General features: G+C 38.0%; 1 protein-coding gene across 3 annotated transcripts; it reads left to right on the plus strand.

Moving 5' to 3' along the window:
- Positions 1-694: 694 nt before the first annotated feature.
- On the plus strand, positions 695-18,048 carry fgf13b (fibroblast growth factor 13b). 3 transcript variants are annotated; one of them, XM_056247684.1, is made up of 7 exons: positions 695-975; positions 1,187-1,329; positions 7,637-7,804; positions 13,186-13,296; positions 13,393-13,496; positions 14,694-14,892; positions 17,035-18,048. In XM_056247684.1, the coding sequence occupies exons 2-7, from the start codon at positions 1,278-1,280 to the stop codon at positions 17,169-17,171; spliced, it is 771 nt and encodes a 256-aa protein (XP_056103659.1). In that variant the 5' UTR covers positions 695-975; positions 1,187-1,277; the 3' UTR covers positions 17,172-18,048. The 3 variants fall into 3 exon arrangements, with proteins under 3 accessions (XP_056103659.1, XP_056103657.1, XP_056103658.1); XM_056247682.1 differs by lacking the exon at positions 7,637-7,804 and having other exon boundaries at positions 698-975; XM_056247683.1 differs by lacking the exons at positions 695-975; positions 1,187-1,329; positions 7,637-7,804 and adding an exon at positions 9,115-9,500.
- Positions 18,049-24,261: the final 6,213 nt, after the last annotated feature.

Genomic DNA, 24,261 nt, shown 5'->3' on the forward strand with positions numbered 1-24,261 from the left:
TTCTCTCTGGCAGTCAAACAGGAAGTTTAAACTACATAATTAATGCTGCTCTTGGATGGGTGAATGAAATGGGAATTAAGGCTTTCTGGTGGTCAACTAGTCAACCTTTTCTTTGCCATCTTAATAGATAATTCTAGGTATTCAATATGTAAAGATTTATCTCACTCAAACAATATTTTCGCACCCAGGTTAGCCTACCTTTTCAGGCGAACTCGATTTTTCAGCAGAAAACGATTTAGAAAATTAAACAGGATGCCTTACTGAAAATCCAGTGGGCTACTAATATAATTTGTTATTCATTTAGAAAATGAATGAATGAAATTAACTAGTACAGCCTACTTGGTAATGCCTCCACAATAATTCACATATTTACGCTTAACAACTACTTTTTGCCAAATTAAGCAAGTAGGCTATAACGTAAATGATAGCGAGCTAACGATAAGCCATAACGTTACCTGTTGAACTAGGCATTTTCGTTTGTTTGTTTGTTTTTTAACCCACATATTTTCTTGGTTATATTTTCATTTACCTACCTGTAGCTGCTCTTTAAACAAAACCATGTAAATCAAAAAATGCGGAGAGTTCAGATAATGAATGGTCTTGCGTAAATCTACGTAATGTTTGTCAACTAGAGAGCATTCTGACTCTTCTGACTGAAGGGCGACGTCATGCGTCACGTGGTGAAGTTTGGGAATGGGCTTCACAACACGACCTCAATAGTTGCGTAGCTAGGGTGATACACCGCCATGTGGTCTGATTGATGTGTCAAAGCACATCATGAGCGCACGAATTTTAATCTTGCAGACTGCAAACTGAACGACGCTAAAACAGCTTGGGAAGTGTTTTTCACGTCTTAATTTTATCTGAAAACTGTTGTGACAGTTTTTCACGCCTTGCTTTGCAGCCTTGTCTTTTGTCATAAGGAACAAAGCGTTATGCACACCTGCCAGAGAAAATAATAACGACCAGCAAACGGTAAGGATTCAGCAACATTACAATGCACTGACTAAATTATTCATTAAATAGGCTTACATTAAATTAATGTAATTATCTGATGAGTGTGATTGTAAAAGCATACAGAATTGATTTATTCTGGATACCGTATTGGATTTAAAATAAATGAAAAACATAATTAAAAGATATTACAATGGGAAATCGTTATGAACTGAGCTCTGGTTCCTTTAAGGAGGGGTTGGCCATTGTTTAATAGAAGAGCCAGTTTTAAATGATCGGACCGATTTGGTATCATCTGGAATTCTTCATCAAAACTGGGATCTATGAGCGGGAAAGCATTACTAAAGACGAAAGAAGATAAGGATGCAAACAAGGGTAAGACATCGCATTATTTTACTTAAACCTTTTTCCACCCCATGTATTGACATAAATCTGGTTGTTTATAATTACGCGGAAAAGGCGCACGTTGGAAGCCATTGATAGTTCTGGTTATGCAGACGGTTACAATTAACGGGCCGCTGTCAAGCTCTGAAAATGTATTGCACTAAAAATCATTAGAAATTGATCCCTCCTCGCCATAGCCGATCTAGGCATCTACAAAGAGAGTAACTTAACATTATATTATAAAAAAAATATATGTTAGCGTTTAAGCTTAAAGATACGCATAACCAACAAGTGTGATGTTTATTTTGCGATCATATTTGCGGTGATGCGGTCACTTTAAATCTACTTTAACAGCTGAGCGCGCGCGCTTCACGAGACGCAAAAATAGCTTTCCAGTCTTCTCACGGTTTGCCTCAAAACAACTAATGCCCCATAAAACCTGTTGATAGCAAGAAACAATTATGTTTTTATTTCTTTTTCTTGAGCGTGATATATAGCCTACTATCCGCGCTTCAGTTCACGGATGTAGGCTGGGTACCTATTGCCATGGAGACAAAGAGGCGTAGAGGCTGAATCATAAAAAATACATGACATGCTGTATAAAGCAGATGTATTCTGTTTTTAGTGTCTACAGTGGTTCTTTCACTCGACATAAATTGCATAACATTTTATATAAGGTCAACAAGCATTAAAGTGCATGCCTGATTTTTAGCCTAGGCTATATGTGTGTTGTGTGGTTGGGTCATAAGTAATAAAGCTTCACAAACCCCTGAGAGGGAGCTGTAAATGCCAGTGCCGAGGATCAGTGGCGGTTCTAGCCCATTTCAACTGGGGGGGCCAAGCTGGGGCCAGTTGTACTGTTAGAGGGGCCAGTTACATTTAGACCGTATTGTTGTCATATCATTTTCTGCACTGCTGCAGGCATTAACAGGCAAAATACCGTGTTTATAATCATTCAACAATGTATTTGCATTTCCATTATATTTTTACATTTGCATTACATATTCAGTATTAGTCACAGTAACTGTAATAGACATGATGTCCTTCTTTCTCTTCATTTTGAGAACTATAGAGCAAAAGCAATGGGGACCAAGAAGCTTATTAATTAATTTACTGAAAATAACTGACTTGATATGTCTAACCGTTTACATGGTTCCTGCACACTTTTTAAAGTCCAATTTAAGGCTTTTTAAGACCTAAAGAAATCAAAATGAATACCGTACATTAGGGGTGTGCAATATTGACAAAAATATATTTCAATATTTTCAACATTTTGTTAATAATTAGATAATATTTTACTGATTGTGTTTTTGTGCTGGTGCCATGGCTGGTTTAGGCCTGTTGTTGACAGCTGACTCACGAAGATATTCATATTTTTCATATTCTATGCAGTGGTCAGTTCACAGCAGTGACAGAAATACATTTTTTAATTAAGGGGCAATATTTGCCACCTTAAATTGATTTTTTCAGGGGCATTTTCACCTATATATGGACATTTTTTCTAAACTTATTTAGAGTTATGCATCACCTTTTATGTCAAATACTAACATTCAAATTATACAGTAATTATACTTATTTATACAATAATACTTAATTATACAATAATTATACAGTACCACTGTTACCAGTCAAATTAATTAATTCAATCAAAATCCATCTTTGCAGTGCAGAGGTGACACAGAAGTGGCATTAATATTTTTACACTCCATTTACAATTGCATAAATAAAGCTATGAGATTTTTTTCAAATCAATATTTAAATATGAAATTATTTCTAATTTTAACGTTTTAATTAAAGGATACTTTAAATATGAAACTAAAACCGCCAGTAGGCGGCGGCAAGTCCCTGTAAGAGGGATTCATTCATTCAACCGATTTGTTCAAACGGCTGATTTATTCGGGAAAGAAGCAAGTGATTCGTTCAAAACGCGGATTTCAGTCAAGAAATCATCGCTGTGTTGCATTGAGACTCTGCTACGGTTTCATTATGAAATTCTAGTCGGCGAAATAAAGGGAAAACAAACAATATTGACAATATTGTGTCTAAAAAGTAACTCCCAATGTTAACTTATTGTTAATTTAACTGTTGTATAACATAAATATCACAGTTGCAATTGTGCACGGGAAAACGGCACTCTTGCTGATGTGATATTCTAATATAAGAACATAATATGATATAAATATAAGACAAAAACTAATTTGGGGACAGAGCCTACCTATGAACTGCACACAGCAGTGAAAGGACGATAGACAAATGCTATGTCAGCTCACAGTGCCTCGTACATAGTTAAAACAATGATTACAATATCATAATAGACAATACACATCGCACACCCCATACGCACATAAAGAATGAACTTACAACTGAACTGACATTTACCAACTTTCTTCTCTCCTCTCTCGCGTGCAGGAGACAGGCGTTATTCTGCCGCGATTCCCGCGAATGTGATGCGAATTGTCACGTGAAAATGCAAATCCACAAAGATAGAAAAATAAAAAATAATACGCATACAACGATAGCAAAAAACAGTTTTGTAAAAATTATTTCAAACTCCACATTTAGGGGGGCCACAAGGGGGGCCAAGCTTTTTGTCACAGGGGCACTGGCCCCCCTGGCCCCCCCTCTAGAACCGCCACTGCCGAGGATTATGTTTGATTAAATTGTTACAGGAAAAACTCATTAAAGTTTATTACGTCATGGAAAAGCGAGGAACAATCTACACATCTACACTGAGGCCATGTTAAATGAGGGGTCATTAAAAAGACACAGCTTTTAATTATATATAATAGACCTTTGGGGATTCAGCCTAAATGAGAGATTAATCTTGTGTTGAGTTTTAATTGAACACACCGTTCATTTAGAACACCTTCATTAATTCTGGTCACTGTATGTCACCACTGTCATATCTGTCACCATGTTATTAGTTTTACTTCAAAGATACATTTTTACATTTAACAATAACGTTCCATTTATGAGCATCAGTTACATACTATATTACACCCAGTTTCACAGACAAGGCTTAAGCATATAGTCCCCGACTAAAATGCATGTTTGAGCTGTTTTAACTGAAAGCAACTTGCACTGACATATCTTCAAATATGTCAGTGTAATTGTTTTGTCTCAAGATGCACACCACAGTAATGTTTTTAAGGCACATTTATAAAAGCTACTTAAATGTCCTAATTGAACTAAGGACAAATCCTGGCTTAATCTAAGCCTTAGATTAATCTAATCTAATTTAATGTTAATTTGATCTTTTACTAATATATTACGGAAATCAAAAGTTGCATTCATTAATATTATTATTATTGTATTATTATTATTATTATTAATGGACCTGAGCATATAGGAACAAACAATGAACAGTTGTATTGTCATTAATTAATGTTATCAAAGATTAATAAATACGGTAACAAATGGATTGCTCATTTTTAGTTAATGTTAGTCAATCCATTAACTAATGTTAACCAAGCGGTACCAATACATCATATGCTGTGTTAAAACTAACAACATTGATTTTCTTTGTTGAAGCCTCAGTGATTTATACTTTGTAACCTCATAAAAGTGTCAGTGACAAGAATTCATCATATGTGATCTACTATATATAAATGCTCCACCACACATGTGTAAACAAATAATAAAAAAACATGTACTAAACATTCTAAAATGTAAATACAGGTAGGCTATATAGAAAATACATTATGTTGGACCATTTTTTTTTATTTTTTTTTTCCCCCCTTTGTTTTTGCAGTTGGTATCATTGCAAACTATCTTGTAGGCTTTTATGTCAAATTTGTATGTGTATGTGTAATTGCATGAATACATTTGACAAATGTCTTGGATAGCCTAATACTGTGATGTGTTCGGCTTTGTCATTATTGAAAACACACCAGTTTAAGTTAATAGTTTAAATGGGTGGTTGATTATGATTTCACTTTTCTAATTTTAGTTAGTGTGTAATGCTGCTGTTTGAGCATAAACAACATCTGCAAAGTTACAATGCTTAAAGTTCAAAGCAAAGGGTTTTTTAAAGACTACAACAAACGGCTGGTAGGGACTACACAACATTCCTCCTGGGTTAGTGACATCACCAACCCCTAGAATTTACATGAACCAACCCTGGAACACGATTTACAGATTGTCATGGCAGAATATGCTAATCAATGAAGATAGTTAACTCCATAGATATCCATAATAAAGGCTAGATGTCTCGTCCGCACCTGGCGGCCATCTTGTCACAGGCAGCTCGCTCACTCGTAACATTGTGTTTTAATGGTGCATGTACTTTTTAAATAACCATAACTTGCTCAATTTTCTACCGATTTTCAAACAGTTTGGTTTGTTATAAACGTCAGAGATGTAGTTATGACACTGCATACTTATGAATAATAAGTGTATAAATAAAAAATCATCCAGAATTATAGCCACATTAATAACGTTTGTAAGAAACCAAACCGTTTGTAAATCCGTCAAGATTTCAACGAGATAAGAGTATCTGTGTTCGTGCTGATCACTCATCTTACATCAGGTACCACAGAGCCCGCCAGAAAGCTTGCCTGTGACAAGATGGCCGACGGTGATGACGATAGAGACTCCGCCTAAGACATCTAGCCTTTATTATGGATATCTATGGTTAACATCATCTACATAAATTCATCAACTAACCATTCAGAAATATCATGTTGCATTCTACATGTTGTCACTTCTTCTTGGGTCTCTCCATCATTGTCTGACTGAACATAAAAGGCTAAACGTTTTTGAAATTTTCAGTGCATGTCTGTGTGAGGTAAAGGACACGAGCTGTTGAAGCTCCGCCCTCTGTGCCGGGAGCAGTAGCTCATTTGCATTTAAAGGGACAGACACAAAAAAAGGTGCGTTTTTGCTCACCCTCAATAAGTGACCATTTTAACATGCTATATAAAAATATCTGTGGGGTATTTTGAGGTAAAACTTCACATTCACACTCTGGGGACAACAAAGACTTATTTACATCTTGTGAAAAGGGCATTATACCTAGCCTGGTTAAAACCAGACCATTCTCAGTTGTAACTGAGATATGGTCTGGCAAAGCTTCATAGACAAATAATTTCCAAAGGGGCGTCACCAACGGTAGCTCAAATGCCTCTGGGCGCAATTGGATAGACGTAAAACCAATCAGAGCGATGAAGGAGATGACGTATGCAGAGCGACGTTAGTCTGTTATAGAACAACTTAGTTTGAATTAACGAGCAGACACTGATTAGCTACTTGCTCTACGTTTATTTAAAATTAACAGCAAGACAACTAGAAGTGAATGTGCTTTCCATTAAATCAATCACACACAGTAAACAAAACCTTAACAAAAAAAAACTTTGCTATGAACTTTGCAATTTAGATGCGCAAACTGGGTGCCGGTGCCGGTGCGGTGAGACGTACATGCTCGGGCAGATTCGGCTTGAAGTCGTTCATTCTCGAACGCGGCGCCGCGTGCGCTGTTATAAAAAGAGCCATGCACACAGCCAAGCGAAATGGGGTCTTGCCGGTCTTGCGCACCGAACGCGTCATTTTTGCCGCGCGCACCTTTGCGCTCGTGCGGACGCGTCGAGTATAAACAAGGCTTTACTCCGTGCCAGCGCGAGCTCTGATCGGTAAAGGGGCAGAGATTTCAGACCTCCTTTATTAAGGAGATCTCCAAGATTTCTCTTCTTGTGAGGGGGTGCACAGACCTCTCCCGAATCATCTCCAGCAGTAGCAGCCTCCGAAGCACCACTAACTCCGCCTCCGTTTCCCTCGTAAGCTGATATTAGTATTTAAACATTCTCTATGATAAAAAATGTTTGTGAAAAAAATGATTTAATAACATGGTTTTGCCGGTTATAGAGTTCTAATGACAGTGTTCAACTATAACCGTCACACCCCTAGTTCCGTCGCTGTGCTGTCGTCATCGTGTAAAGCCCGCCCCAACGTTTCTGATTGGTGCCTCGATTTCGACGGATTAGAAATGGGCTTGAATGAGCTCTTTGCCAGACTAACTTGCAGAGCAAATCTAAATTTGCCGGAAGTTGTCTGGGTTTTCCCAGGCTACACTATACCACCCCTTTAAGAAATAGTGAAGAAGATATAGTTTAGTTATCACTAAATACAAGGCTTTACCACCAGATGTCAGTATCATCTTTTCTAACTTATTTGGTCTCTTTCGGCCTCCCTGTGTGCGTGTGTACGTGCGCTGTTGCATGCGTCAGTATAGTGTAATATGATTTATATATTTTGTCCTACCAGAATTGTTTCTAATACTTGTTGTTCTGTCACTATGTTGAAGTATACACAGTTCAAGATGGCAAGGAGTACATTCTGTTGCGGGCGGAGTCAACCCAGTCGCTTGCGGTAGATCAGAAAGAAAACTCACCCTTTCATAGTAAATGTCAGGAGCTCTTTTGCTGTCCATTCTGGAAACTCTTCGTTCTAAAGAAAAAAGAAAACGGTGAAGGTTTGTCGAGATGAGAGGTTTATCGGTTCTGCCTGCCTATAGCACCTTCAATGTTCATTTCACGAAAGATAACCAAACCCCCTAAAATACACCGTAACCCACCGGAAATAGCATGCGCTGTAAACGTTTAACATCGCAACGCATGCTATTAGTTCAGTGCACGATGTACCAGTGCTGTTATGAATTTGAATGAACTGTTTTATGTTCTTCGGTTGGACTTTCTGTCTCTGAATAGTAAGGGAATGTTTTCACGTCTAGGCCCGCACAAGTTCTTGTTACTCCTGCATGTATTACACTGACTGTATTTCAGACCCAGCCCAGGTCTGATTTATTGTTCACTTCAGGAACGCTTGGATGTGATGATGAGCCCAATGTTCTCTCTCAGCCCATTTTACATGTTTTAGCGCCATCATGTGGTGCGCTTTAAGATCAGCTTCATCGGGGTGGGGTTGTTTTCGCCTTCTCATCTGAAATGAGGCTGAAAACATAACCACATTCAGTCATTAAAAAATAACCCTAAGAGATTTGTATGACTTTGTGCCATACAAAGACTACAACTTTGTTTTCTCATCATAACAAGATCTGCTTAAGTTCTATAAACACTGAGGTTACTAATAGCCCTAATAAATTAGATTGAGACTTTATGTTATTGCCAATTCAATTCAGTTCCTAGATAGAGAAACAACTGCAGTATATGTGTTAATAGCAGCACAGAAAATATAGAATGTAGAAAAAAGTGCTCCAGCTCAGGGTCCCTTAACTGTAAAGACATCAAGAATAGATAGAAGTCACTATCACCAGAGATTGGATAACACACCACAGGAAGGAAGGCCAGACTAATTCGATTCCCCTTGTTTGAGAAAAAAATCCTGTTTCCTCATTACCTTGATATTTCATTAGTCTCTCTCTCTCTCTCTCTCTCTCTCTCTCTCTCTCTCTCTCTCTCTCTCTCTCTCTCTCTCTCTCTCTCTCTCTCTCTCTCTCTCTCTCTCTCTCTCTCTCTCTCTCTCTCTCTCTCTCTCTCTCTCTCTCTCTCTCTCTCTCTCTCTCTCTCTCTCTCTCTCTCTCTCTCTCTCTCTCTCTCTGTGAATATGTTGGTTCGCTCTGCTGTTCTGGACTGTTCCTAAACTTCCTAAAGCCAGCCAGATCTCTGACACTTTTATTATCAAGATTAATATTTAGAAGCTCCGCTTTGTTCCCAAATGGGTTTTGTTCATTGGCCCGCCTGTTATTTTTCATGACGCTGCCTGGGAATCAATAATATTGCATTCTGTTACGTATTGACTATAAGCTGAATATATAGAGCATATACATTTAAGTAAGTCCTCAGGTTTGTGATTAGGATTCATTCACAAAGGTTTGAGAGTGTTTGCTCGCTCTACCCTCTTCTCTCCTCCTCTTCTTGCTGTGAATGACCCTGAAGAGAATATTAGAGTTGGCATTATCTCCAGTGCATCTGATGAATCATTGATAAGGCGCCCTAAACACATAGTGGTCTGTCAATAATAGGCGATAATGATCTGCTATGATCGCCGGGCTGTGCTCTTTTAATGGACAGAATACTCATGAGAATTATTTGAAAGTTCGCAACGCCCTTTTTCTTGCTTTGAACACTGAAGAAGTGCGAAAGAATAAAAGTCATCTCTGGATGCCTCTGAGAGTAGCATGGCGTTTCCCTTGAGAAGATCTGTATCAGGTACACTTTTAGATATCTGAAGATATCCAGTCAGGTGGCTTTCTTTAAAAGGAGTTTGACAAATGAATGAGATATACATTTATACACATGGTATGTTTGAGTGGTTGAATGGGTTTATTTGTTTGGCGTGGGTCTTTGGTGCTGTCCGTGGTGCTGAAACTCACCAGTTCAACTGAACTTCAGCTTAAGTGGCTCGGAAGAGGTTTCATCAAAGGAGGATTGCTGTTTTAAAAAACAAACCGTTTTGAAAACTCGTATATTCGCTCTGGAAAAGAATGTATTTTTCTGCTGTTCTTCAATGTAGTTGGCACCATCCATCCTTGTACACTGTATAAATGTTTTGTTAGGTAATTTAAAAATGTGTTTGATGTGGTAACATCATCTTCAGTGAAAAATATTATATAACCTATTATTTAACCTTATTTAACTTTACCTTATACAGTAAGATTATTTTATGTAATATTATATATAGGCCTATGTGTAAGATAATTCATGTAAAATTGCTGAAGATTTTTTGTTATTTGATATAAGTACAAAGTATGAATTTCCTTAAGTTACATTTATATTTAAAAAGAAAAAACATGCATTTAGTTACATATTAGTGAAATAGTTTTTTATGAATAAAAAGAATCACCTTTAATTATAATGAGGAAAGATGCTTTCCCAGAAATCCCGGTTCGAACTATCTTTTGTTTATTATTTAAAAAATTGTATTACTGCATTATTTTAGTGACATGTATGTCGCACTGATGGTGTATGTTATTATTAGTTGCTGCAGAGGCCAATTTTTATTAATTTTAAGTCGTTATGTGGCCTTATCAGTGTATTATGCGGTAACAGACATATCTGAATACCACAAATGAGTTGGTAAATTAACATTATAAATTATATGAATGAATGAGGCATTTATATACACTGTATAAATGTTTTGTTAGGTAATTTGCCGTTACGAAATGTAACTTGTCATTGTAATGCCTCATTGAAATAATTGTATTTTATGGTAATTTTTTTGTAATAGGTTGTATTTTTCTAGCAACCACAGTTTTTTTTTTTTTGTACACTCTTTAAAATAAATGTTCCAAAAGTGGGTTTTCGCAGCAATGCCATAAAAGAACCATTTTTGGTTCCCCTAATGAAACTTTCAGTGAGCAGTTCTTAAAAGAAGAATTGTTTTTATGACTGTAAAGAACATTTTAATATTCTAAAGAACTTTTTTCCCCTATAAAGAACCTTTTTTCTTTTTTGCAATGGAAAGGTTCCACGGCTGTTTATGAAACCATCAGTGCCAATAAAGAACAAAACAAAAAATGGTATATATAACAAAAAAACTATTAATGAGTTGGATTATATGTGGCACAAAGGCCACTCCTCATTTCAGGAGGCTCAGGAGGCTCTAATGTTGCCTGTTTATACAAGGCTGCTTGTTGAAGACCACAGTCACGTCTCTGGGGCCGTGCTGAAGCCGTGTTGCTGCAGGAGAACGAGCTGCTGCTGCTGCTGCTGCAATACAACCCACTGTCGAAAAGAGAGCAGTCTGAAATCTCTGCAATAGTGGATGTAGATATTTTTCTTTCATGGATCATATTGCTGACACCAGAGTTTAGATGCCGTTTCCTACGCCTCTGGATTTCCATATTTTGGGCGGTCTTTGGGGAACGGGGACGGGGAATCTGTTGAGTACCTATGCAGATCTCCACTGCTGAAAACGAGAGCGCATCTGCAGGGGAAGACGATTAATCTACTCAACTTCAATTAAAGGCTGCATTATTGAAAGGCGGGGACCTCTTGCTCACAATTTTCCAGCACAATCCCCCACCCACCTCCTCGTTCTCACATAAAGACACTATTTAATTATTTCCTCAGACGCGGTGTGTTAACAGGTGCCCATTTTTCTGAATCAGCGCATGGCTTAGTAAAGCTTTGGATATGGCACAATGGCACGCGTTTCTCTCTCAGACAAACGCGCAACAAAAAGGCAACATTTTCTAGAAGACAGCTTTTTTCCCCGGAGAGAAGAAGAGGAGCTGCTGTCCGGGATCTGCTGCACCATGGCAGGGCACAACAGCCGACGCTGAATGAAGCGACTGTAAAGGCTTCAAACCAAGTGATTTGTCAATAAAAAAAATGCTCTTTCTTCTGAAATGACCATTACGCAGTCCGTCATGGAGTATTGATTTTTCTTCCTCAGTGACAATGTTCTGAGCACACAGGACTTTAATATACACAACATATGGTCATTTTTAACCTGGGACGCGTCGCTACAACAAAACGCCAAACTGGCTACAGCCGCAGCGATCGCCAGCTCCCTCATTCGGCAGAAGAGGCAAGCGAGGGAGCGGGAGAAAGCCAATGCCAACCGATGCGCCAGCAGCCCCAACAAGAGCATAGGGAACTGCGAGAAGCCCAGCAGGCTCAACTTATTCTCACGCGTCAAACTCTTCGGCTCAAAGAAACGCAAGAGAAGACGGCCAGGTCTGATGTTATGTGTGTTCTTTTTATCAGACCTTACCCAGATAGCAATGTCCATAAATCATCGTCATCATCCTCATCATAGTTAATAGACTGCTGGTCTATCTTTAACTCCTTCCTTATGCACTAAGATCCGCTGCGCAGAGTAACAAGACAAGGATTTCACAGTCCACTGCTTTTGAACACTGGCTTCTCCCTGAGCTAGAGCTGATGTTGCAATATCACCAGGTCACACAGCTCCTCACTTGATCTACACTATATCATGCAGTCTGGATCAGATGGGCTAAACAGGGATCTGTGGCACTCTTTGGGTTATGCTGACTTTCATTTGATAGATTGCTATTGCTGATTTTGAACATTTGTTGTAAATATGCCGATGATATGATCACTGGCTGGTCTTTTACTATATTCGGTTGTTTATGAATTAATATAGTGGGTTTTTGGTTGGTAGGTTGGGGTTTTTGTTAAGTCACAGAATATGTGCTTCATCAGATAACATGCAAATTACCTAAAACAAAAAAAAACTTTTAAAATTATATATTCTGTTGAGATATTCATGCTCAAACCATTGAAAATACAACCAATTACAAGATAAAATTAGAAATGCAAATTATTGTTAATAATAGTAACATAAATAACAAACAAATAAATAGTAACATATATTATTTAATTTGACTGAACTTACGTGACTACTATTGGTCAGATCAAGAAGAAATACCTCTTAAAGGTAACTGCTTGTGGAAATGGGAATTATAATGAATTGTCTGTAAAATTGTTTGTGACTAAAACAATTTATTATTTTACATCATCATCATCAAATATCAATAGCACAGAATCGGTAAACATTAACGTGATGTGCTCTCGTTGCTCTTTTTTTGTTGTTGCATTTTCTCTTGTATTCAATGAGGAAATAAAGTTTTGTAACTCATAAATTCAGAGCCGTTTAGCTGGAATCAGAATATTACAGAAATGCATGTTATATAAGTCATAGTTATCTATCACCTAAACACTGAGGCATGCTTGGCAAATCCCTGGGTCCTGTTGGCACCAGCACTCTGTTTTCACAATTCACATTTTATGGTTTTCCAACAGTCATTTCTTGGCTTTCACAAGCTTTGTGCTGGATGTTCTTCTTCTTCTTCACCTCATATAATGTGCTGTTGCATGCCCTTCCTTTCCCCCCTTTCTCCTAATATGTGTTGTGTCAATTTTACAGAGCCTCAGCTCAAGGGGATAGTCACCAAGCTCTACAGTCGGCAAGGCTTTCATCTACAACTCCAAGCTGATGGGACCATCAATGGTACAAAGGAGGAAGATAATAGCTATGGTCTGTTCACTGCATGAAACATGTTTAAACACGACCGAGCCTACACGCTTCTTTCCCATGGGTTCAATTCTGTTTTGTTGTACTGTAACTTCACAGCTATTTTCAACCTCATCCCTGTCGGGCTGCGGGTGGTGGCTATACAGGGCGTTCAGACCAAGCTCTACCTGGCCATGAACAACGAAGGCTACCTGTACACCTCTGTAAGTATGATGAACTCTTCATACTGCATCTTTGTGAGTCCCTCCTACACATTGTGGGCTCTTCTGAGTTCAGGGCAGTAGTAAACATCCCACATTTCGTCTCTGCCGCTCTCATTGGAGTTAAATCTATGTCTTATACAGCATCATGGATGCCTGAGGATCCGAGCTGTTAACTTAAAGGTTGCAGGTTGGATTCCAGACAGCGGGCGATCGATAGACTGAAGAGATAATGAGATCCAACTCCTGCCCAAACACCATCTGCCTCTCTTATTTATCGCAGCAGTGTATCGTGATCATATTCAAAGAAGAGATGATGGCATATTTAGACATTCTTGTTAGCACCTCGCAACCACACAAAGATAATTCACACTTCGTATAATTGCTTTGTATTTGGACTATATATAGAACGCTCTTGGGAGATGATGCATCATCATACCCAAGGTTTTCTGCCTGATATCTACTCCGCAGTTTTTAAATATGCAGAAATCACTATTATGCTCTAATGGATATTCTGTTTTGCGAGTGCCTCCCTCGCCTCTTTCCTTTGATTAAATGTGCTGTGGCGACATGAATAATTTAGTGCCATGCCAATAAGTGCTTCTGTCAATTCAAAATGGACATTTTGAGTAACATTGCTGGCATTAAAATGCTAAAGTTTTGAAGTGGCCAGGTCTGTGCTTTCATAATGCAGGAACAGTTTACTCTGTACCTTTGCATTTCAACTGTGTGTGTGGGTTCACCTCTGACTGCCCACAGGAATAACTCAAACTCGCACCTATGGTCGTGCCGGTATACACGTATCTCCTTGTTGATTTTGAGTGGTTGTTTTCCCCAGGATGAATGTATTGATCTGCAGGAATGAGTCAAATTGTTTCGGGCCTCAGGAGTTTAATGGTAATCAATCTGAACCACAAACTGGACGGGGCGGCGTGCTACCATGTTTAGACCACTTATTACAGTTCCAATCAGTGGAATTTACCTCCAGGTTTAAAGACAAATCATGATGAGGTGTTGTGTGGATATTGATGGAGGCTGGTCTGGACCATCTTCAGCTCCAATTTGTCTGCTCTCGCTTTCTTTATCTCCCTCGCACACACATTTTCTTTTCCTCTCTCTTATGCAAATACTCCTCCACAAACATGTAAGAATAAGTCTCTTATATCTCTGTTGTCTTCTCTGCCTGTTTTACTCTGACAGGAGCACTTCACGCCAGAGTGCAAATTCAAAGAGTCGGTGTTTGAGAACTATTACGTGACCTACTCATCAATGATCTATCGGCAGCAGCAGTCGGGCCGAGGCTGGTACCTGGGTCTCAACAAAGAGGGTCAAGTCATGAAGGGCAACCATGTAAAGAAGACCAAGCCGGCTGCACACTTCATCCCCAAACCTCTCAAAGGTTCGTTTAAGCGTTTAAGCCAGGCTGATAGCTTTCTAAAAATATCTTCTTTAGATTGAGGATATATTGGCTGATTGTAGCACAAGCATTCAAGTAGGTTGTTGGCTTTCAGGTCATATCTGCAGTTATTTGGTGTTATTGATTTATGAAAAGATGAAAATGCATATGTGTTGGAAGCGCATGCTTGTATTGTACAAAGTTATATGGCATAACCTTGGCGTGCATAAGGAATGTCTATGCATGCTATTAAACTGGTTAAACCAGTATAAGCGCCGTAAACATGTTGACAGTTTAACAAACTTTAACTAAATTGCTCAGCAAATTCTGTTTAGGGTGCATGATTGTTACCATATGTTTTATCAAACATTTTATTGGACACTGACTTAAAGTTAATCTTTAAAAACATTATGGGCTGGTTTCACAGACAGGGCTTAGCCTTAGACTAAGCCAGGATTCGGCCTTAGTTCAATTAGGACATTTAAGTAGTTTTTATAAATGTTCCTTTAAAAAAAAAAACATTACTGGTGAGCATCTTTAGACAAAACAATGGCACTGACATATTTTAAGATACGTCAGTACAAGTAGCTTTCAGTTAAAACAGCTCAAACAGTTTAGTCTGGGACTAAATTTTAGTCTGCATTTTAGTCTGGGACTAGGCTTAAACCTTGATTCAGATAATCCTAATCTTACATAATATTGTGTAATCTTATTGACTGAACATTACAATGTTGTGATCCCTAAGTTCTAGGTAGGTTTTAGTTTTTAATGTTTTATTCTCTTAGACAAAATACAATAAAATGTTCATATTAACTATTTATTGGTTATTGGCCAAAATAAGAAAATAATTACTGCATTAACTAGAATCTTAATATCAATCCCTAATTCTTAAAACGTCCCTCTCCTATTGAGGTAAAAGAGTAAACAGACCATAAAAGAAGGCATAGTTAAGTATAGGCACACCTTATTTTACCCCTTGATGAAATCGGTTTTCCTCCCTAAATTAAAGTGGTGCCTTTCTTTCTCAGAACTGGCTAAATCTGAGGGGAAATCAAAACCTCCAGCTGCTTGTGCACAGTCATAAATGAAGCTAAGATGACTAGACATTAGTCTGCTTGAAATGAGCACCGGTGCTCCATGCAATTGGATTTAAAACTAAGTTATGTTATATCAGAACAATGTGCAGAGCAAAATTATTCTTTTACTGCAATCAGGTGTTTATGTGCTGAATAGTTACCTGGAACTTGTCAAATGATGATTTTCCATTCCGACAAACAGACCGGAAGATGGGAGCTGAGTGGGTTTCCGATCATATATGTGTATGTGGAATTTTCGGTTCCGTTTTGATCTTGTTGAAATATTTGAACTTTTACGGCTAGACGGTTTGTGACCGCCCAATCAGTATTCTAATTCTAATCAAAACTATGAGCACAAATGAGAATTACCAATATTTCTCCACTAAAACGTATTTCTTTAAAACACTGTTTCTTTTAAATGAGCGGTTATGAATAATGTGTATGAATAATTATGTCAAAAATAATTATTTTATAATCATTAAATAATTCTTTACATTGCTAGAAAATCTACTTTTGACGGTCAGTTGTTTTGTGTGGATATATTGATACATTCAATCGTTTTACCATGGTGAATAAGTGGAGGACGGCTACTTCACAGCCAGTTTGAAAGTTCTGTGTGACTGCCAAAAATGCGACAAACTTATGCAAATATCAGGGATGGGGTAGGAAATCTCAAATACTGAAAGTGTTCAATGTTACATTGCTGTTCAGTGCGTAACATACAGACGGCAAACAATTGTGAATCAGCAGTTTTTATATTCTTTATTATATAAAGAGGTATATACATGTGTATGTGTGTGTGTGTGAAGTATGTTCCCACATTTTATGTTCTTTGTTGTTTTTTATTTTATTATTGAAATATTCTGTTTTCCTAATATTTCTTCCTCAAATTCAAAAGAATTAGTAAAGGAACCCTTAAGGATACAGAATCGTTACATTTCTTGTGATTCCCATCCCAAGTGCTGTGTAGACACTAATAGAAGGTATTGATTTACTAGTAAAGAGACAAGCTTGCTAGAACCTGAACATGAGATTCATAAGGCCTGTTACTTGTGTCTCCCCATTATAGTTGCTATGTACAGAGAGCCGTCGCTCCATGAACTGACTGAGTTCTCCCGCTCCGGAAGTGGCACTCCGACCAAGAGCCGCAGCGCCTCGGCCATGCTCAACGGTGGCAAGACTCTGAGCCAGAATGAGTCGACATAACCTGCTGCTGTACAACTGCTGGACTCTACCATCAACTAAACAGCACAAACGTGTTTACAAGAGTGCGGTGAAACCCTTAGCTGGTCGCTAGCTAGTGTTTCCTGAAATCACTGTGATGAGAACTGAAGTGCAAACCTACATTGTACAATCTTCTGCAGGTCAACCTCCTGAGACAAACAAACCAAGCCATCTTACTGATGTAGGGGTCTGCCTCCATTTGCGGTCAATCCCCGTTTCCGTGTGTAGCATAAAGAGCTGTGGTTCTCCCCTGTTGCGTTGTCGCAGAATCTTCTAGAACACCTACTCTTGTGTTTTGCTCCATTTCTTCTTAGGGATGCCAACTCCATAGTGCTGAGTCAACTACAATATGACAATAGCAGCTTGTGCGACCCATTTATCGGTATATAGAGGCAGAAATCCCAAAGGTTTTGGACATATGATACAAGTATTTCAGCTCAGCTTTTTTGAGGCAGCGGTTCATTGTTGTGTGCTTTTTAGACAAGCCGGTTTGCTCCTCTCTTCTCTTTTTCTGTCTTATCAGCCCCCTCCCCACACACACACACATTGTTATTCTGCAAATTAAACAGATTTAGGGTTCGGTCTGTCTGCACACCAAAGATGTCATTAGTCTCTTTATATTGAGGTAAGTCAATCTGTGTAATTCCAGCTCCCTCAGAAAAACCACTGGAGTGAATGTCATTTAGTTAGAGGAAATGTATTCAGGATAGATAAAGGCTACTCGCTGTGCGTCCCTGCTTTTTTGTCTGTTTATGTCTTCCTTTACTTCCCTTCTAATTTGGGAACCTAGCATCTTGGAGAAGTGTCAAATCAGAAAATGTTTAAATTATTGATTAACATCAACCCGGTAAGGTTTCCGTTACGTAAAAACAGGGCAGGCTTTTTTTCCATCGCTTCCTCTTGCTTGAAAACCAAGCAAGAGGAAGCTTCCATTGCTTCAACAGGGCTAAATCAGCATAAGGAAATAACTTGTGTATGAAACTTCTTTCCTATAGTTCTTCTTTCTTGTCTTCAGTGGTCAGGCAGCAGCCCCTGGTTATAATTTTGATCAAAATCCTCTTCTGTTATATGTAGGTATGTTTGTGTGTGTGAAGCATATTTAATGCATGGGGGACAATGGACGCTGCATGTTGTGTAGCTATGTTTATTAACTACAATATGGAACCATATGCTCTAATGGATACTGGAGTAAAATACAAATGTATATAAGTGCATTTTATCCTGCTACTGCTACGTTTATTATATGTTGTACATTTAAGAAGCGGCACTGAATAAAATGTTTTGTATGTTCAGAGCACTCATGACGTTTGATAACAATAATAATTTGTTACATTTATATAGCGCTTTACATATGGAAGGGGGGAATCTCCTCAACCACCACCAATGCGCAGCATCCACCTGGATGATGCGACGGCAGCCATATTGCACCAGAACGCCCACCACACACCAGCTTATTAGTGGAGAGGATTATGGTGTTAAGTGACTCTTCTTCAAAACAATATTAACAAAGTAAATATAAGAGTAACTGTATGTTGTGTGTGACAACCCTACATTAAAAAGCAAAAAATGTATACAGATCCTCAGAAATCTTTGAATGAAGCATATTCATCCTGAAATTAAATATACATATGAAAATATGCATTAAATATGTAATATAAAATAATACAAAAATAATTTAAGTATAAAATAAATATATACAAATTATCTTGGCATACTAAACCTGATATTTGTTTATGAATGTATCTATTAGTTAGGAACAAAAGAGGTATCTCTTTTATGACAGATAGATAATAATAACCCCAAAAATCGTATATAAAATAAGAATATATATATATATATATATATATATATATATATATATATATTCTCTTAATATTTTGCTTATATCTCGAATGTGACCATATCCCATTGCAGACTTGAATAATGTTAAAATGATCAAGGGTGACCTTAGTTTTAAACATATGGTACAAAAAGTGCAATTATTAGACACCTCTCTGAAATACTTGAATCTGATTAGCTAATCGCTGCAGATCATAAAGACTGGCTGACTGTATATTATTGTTTGCATTTATAATAACATAATTTAGTTAAAAGTAGTTTGACATACTGGGCTGAAGTTATCAGTAATATTAACTGAACGATATTATGAAAACAGTAGCAAATAACCAAAAGTGGCTTTAATTACATGATGAATTTGTAGTTATGTACCAGTTTGTCAGTGAAAATCACATCCTTTAAATATGCAGACTGTGACATTCAGATCTCAGGAACGTACTCAATGTTCATTTTGGCACTGCGCTGCATAAATAGTCTGAATTTAAACCAGAAGTCGTGAATAAACATCAGGTCAGCAAGCACAGTTTGATTTTTAAGTAGATGGTTCTACCTGTTTTTCTATTCATGAATTCATATTGATGAAGTCACCATGAATGAAGAAATTGATTTTGTTGTGCATTGCTTCACTGGAGTGGTGTAATGAAACCTTGATAATGTCTAATGCATAACCTATGAGGAGGCCATTGGAAAACCATCTACTGTTGTTTATGTACTGTAAATGGCCATCCAATTCAACTCTATTTAACTAAAATAATATGACCAAACCATTAAATAATGTATATAGGGAGATTTTAATGGAAAAGCACTGAAAATAAAGAAGGCAAGTTGGCCTGCTTGATTGTGTTTTCGAGATGTTTAAAACGCAATCGAGCATTTTAGACAGAGCAATAAAGCAACAGCAATAAAGCAAGCAGTTTAAAGCAACGGAGGAAAATGAAACGACAGAAAATAGCTTTAACTTGAATTGTTTTTGGCTGTCATATACTAAAGAAAAAAAAACATCAAAACAAAAGTGATTCATTGACTCCAAAATATTGGAGAACTAATACACTGATTCAAGCACACAGGGCGGTCACTTCAAGAATACATAATGTGCCTCAAGAAGCTCCTTGGGCGAATCTGGGATGGTTACATCATCACTAAGGCCATCAAGTCCTACATTAATATTTCATAACCTGAAATTAATTTTGAATGAACTGGGCTTTCGTTCCCAATAAACCCAGTGAGATGGGATTATTTGCCCCTGGGAAAGGTGCTAAAGACTTTGCATTCATTAACAGTCTTATGATTAAAATAGCATTGCATGTGGTGGAGAGGATGTGACATCACCTGATTGGTAGCCAGATGGTGCCTGAATGAGAAGCACAAACTGACTGATATGGAAGAGTGATTTGGGATGGATAGATGTGTAGATACTGAAGAAAGGAAATGAGATGGAGGAGTAAAGTTATGATGGACAGCTCAGTGCTGATCTGCCGTTTTAAAATCTGATTTCGAGAGCAGCACTCAGGAAATTGTGCTCGGTGCTGCACCAGTAAATGAAAATAATGAACGGAGGGAGACCAGACAAAGGTGAATCTAGGCTGAATTGCATCGCATCTATGGCCGAGCAGCCCCTGCTTTGTGCAGTCATGCGTGGTCACTCTAACTCTACCACAGTCAACCTGGACTCTTTAAAGGAAAGGCACGGCTTAGTGAGCACCAACTTCTTAAAAGAATTTTATCGGCTATACTGTGGGAAATATCAAGTTCTATGGACTTCTTACATAACACTGGCAAACCTGCAGATACTAGAAAGTATAGGTGCAGGTCTGTGTTTATATTTACAGTGTGCTGGAGCAGATTTAAGCGTGAAGTTCCCATCTGTTTTGGTGTGTGTGTGCTGCGAGTACTCTGATGTTGATGGAGTGCAGAAGAAAGGTGGGGCTGACAGCCTGTATCATCACTGGTTGCCATGGAATCAGGGGGGATTGGCTTTTTAAAGGTTATGGGACTCTTTAAAACCCATATATATACATATATTCTTTTTTGCTGATGTATGAGTGCATCTACACTTTAGATTCAATATAGTCATATTTTATTCTGTGTCATAAAAGCTTTGAGTCAGGCCATCAGGAGAATCTGAAAGCTAGGGCTTTCTATCTTATAAATGGAGAGAGCAGGTTAAAAATGCATGTAAGCTCTGTAAAAAAAAAAAAAAAAAAAAAAAATCAAACCTTGCGTTGTTTGTGGGTTTGCTTTATGCATCTTTTAAAAGCTTGGCAATGTACAACTTCTTGTCTAACTCTTATCTTGGGTGTTGGAGCCATTATTTTGAATTGTATTTTTTGTTCGTGACACTAGAGGGCGTATGAGTATTTTGAGTATATTTAAGTAAGGTGATAATGAGTTACAGGTGCGCTGATGGAAGGTCAACAAACTTTTTGACCGTGCTGTGTTGAGAGTTGGATTGTGAAAGACAGTGCTCATGCCTAACAGTATGTTTTGAATCAGATATTTTGATTTAGTTTTTATTTTCGTTCTTTTTTGTTGTTTGCAATACCAAATGGACAATAAATGGATTTGGTTTATCCGAAATTTATTCTGAAGGTATGGACAATATTTATTTTATTCAAGACAAAGGCACGCGTCAGAAACAGACTAATGAAACCATCTGCGTCCCTACACTAAGTCAAAAAGTTTGACCGAAGGAGCCTGAATGAGCCTTGTATCGACATCGACTGGAACAGATCGAATTGGACGACTACAGGAAAAGTCAGCGGATCTGAAGTCGGATGATGCTCATTCATGACAGTTTTGTTGGATTATTTTTTGTGGATTATTATTATTGCGTGGGATTGAACGCCGCGGATTTCGAAGGACTACAAGCCCGCACGTGCTAAACGAAGAGAATACAGAGCACACGAACAGCAAAGGCTTCAGCGTTTGTGGAACTGAGGTATGAAAGCGCTTTCACTTGAACTTGAGTCAAATGACTATATATAAAACAGTGTGCACACATACAAACAAAGACAAATCCAATGCGCATTGGTGGTAAAAAAAAAAAAAAAAAAAAAAAAAAAAGAGGGGTTTGTGAAACGAAGAACGGAACTGTTTGTGAAATGCTTAATTGTTTTTGTTAATGTTTACACTTTAAGTTGATGTTTATGATGTAAAATATGCAGTTAGTAAAGGTTTAAAAATGGCGGATGAAAGTGAGTTTCCTGGTTCTGAAATTGAGCAAGATGGGGCTCAGACGCAGAAAGCAGAGGATGAAAATGTTGAATTGTCTGTACGAAAACGAGAGGTTAAGCTTACTGCAAAAGGGTTATTGGCAAAACTCGATATTTTACAGAAACAAAGAAAGTCAAAATTTGACAAAGCATCCCAACTAAAAAAGACAATACAAGAGTTAATGGGTAATAGAGAATATGAAAATGAGGTCAAAGGTATGTTTGAAAAGTTTGAAACACAATGCAAAGAAGCAAAAGAAGTACACAAATCTTTGATTGCTTTATTGCCTGATGAAGAGAAAGACCGGCATGAAACATGGTTCAAAGCAAAAATGTTATGGGTTGTGGAATTCAGCACTGTGGTATATAATTGGTGTGAGAAGCTACAGGAGGAATGTGATCATGCTGCAAGCGAAATTGAACCCAAGGATAGCATTTCAAATGTTGAAACACGGGTTAGTGGTCGCACTTCTCACAAGAGCAACCGCCACAGTTCACGCTCCAGCAAATCTAATGCCTCTGTGCAACTGGTATGCATTCAACTTGAAGCAGAAAAAGCCGCTCTTGTCGCTCAAGCAGAGTCTTTAAAAGCTAAGCATGATATTGAGCAACAGTTGGAAATGTTACAGAAGCGTAAGGAACGAACAGATATTGATGCAAAAATCGCCGCATCCAATGCAAAGATATCTGTGCTCAGGACTTATGAACAACGAGCAAACAGCATCGCATCAGATGGGATGGAATCCTATGTCAACAAACAGGCAAAACAAGCAACTGCATCTCTTCAACCAGATGTTGAGAGACAGTCAAGGACTATATTGCAAAGCAGCATAGGTGCTACCTCACAACCAACATCATCTCATTTACAGCAACCTGCATCTTCAAGACCCAGAATAGCCACTTCAGTAGATGATAGAAGGTCTGATTTCACACAGAGTATGTTTCAAAAACATCAAGAAATAACGGAGTTGTTAGTACAACAGCAAAAGTCTCAACATTTACCACCACGTGATATTCCAGTGTTTGAAGGGGATCCATTGCAATTCAGTTTGTTCACTAAAGCTTTTAAACACTGTGTGGAGGAAAAAACGAATAACAAAGGTGATTGCTTGTATTTCCTTGAAAGATACACAAGAGGGCGCCCAAGAGAAATTGTTCGAAGCTGTATGAATATGGCACCGGAAAGAGGTTATGATACAGCTAAAACTATGCTTAAACGGCAGTTTGGAGAAGATTATTTTGTTTCTGCTGCATATATGGAGAAGGTGCTTGGATGGCCCATGATCAGGTATGAAGATACCACAGCTCTTCAAGATTATGCACTCTTTTTACGTGGGTGTTGCAATGCTATGGCAGATCTACAGTATATGCAAGAACTGGACATGCCAACAAACATGAGAGCAGTAATTCTAAAGCTTCCATTTAAACTCAGAGAAAAATGGAGAACAGCTGCATGTGATATCATGGAAAGACAGAAAAGAAGAGCCCAATTTAGTGATGTTGTCAACTTCGTTGAATACCAAGTTAAAATCATTTCTGATCCAATATTTGGGTCTATTCAACATGTAGAGATGAGAACAACTGGTAAACCGAAGGATGTCTACAAATGGAAGTCACAATTCCAGTCAAAGCCAAAGTTAAAAGGGGATAGTTTTGCTACCAATGTTACCAATGTTAACAAACCCATTGTTGGTGAAATCCAAAGGGTAAATGCTGAACATCCAAGCAGGCAATTCAAGAGTAACTCCACTTGTTTGTTTTGTTCACAAGGTCATTCTTTGGAGCAATGTAAAGAGTTTGAGAAGAAGAAACATAGGGAAAAGGTAAACTTTATAAAGGAAAAAGCTGTCTGTTTTGGTTGCTTGCATGTTGGACACATGAGCAAAGAATGTAAAAGGCGCTTAACTTGCAAAGTGTGCAACCAGAAACATCCCAGTGTTCTTCACATTCATTTGAAGGAGTTCAAAGTTGATAAAGCTGTCAACACAAACCATGAAAAGAATGTAGAACCAACTATCAACAAT

Source organism: Rhinichthys klamathensis, unplaced genomic scaffold (genome assembly GCF_029890125.1).
Source record: "Rhinichthys klamathensis goyatoka isolate OS25496 unplaced genomic scaffold, OSU_Roscu_1.1 h1tg000050l_1, whole genome shotgun sequence".
Classification (NCBI taxonomy): domain Eukaryota; kingdom Metazoa; phylum Chordata; class Actinopteri; order Cypriniformes; family Leuciscidae; genus Rhinichthys; species Rhinichthys klamathensis.

Coding starts and splice junctions, on each gene's coding strand:
- fgf13b (XM_056247684.1), top strand. CDS start 1,278: ATGAGCGGGAAAGCATTACTAAAGACGAAAGAAGATAAGGATGCAAAC. Junction 13,297..13,392: donor GGAGGAAGATAATAGCTATG/GTCTGTTCACTG, acceptor GTAACTTCACAG/CTATTTTCAACCTCATCCCT. Junction 14,893..17,034: donor CATCCCCAAACCTCTCAAAG/GTTCGTTTAAGC, acceptor TCCCCATTATAG/TTGCTATGTACAGAGAGCCG.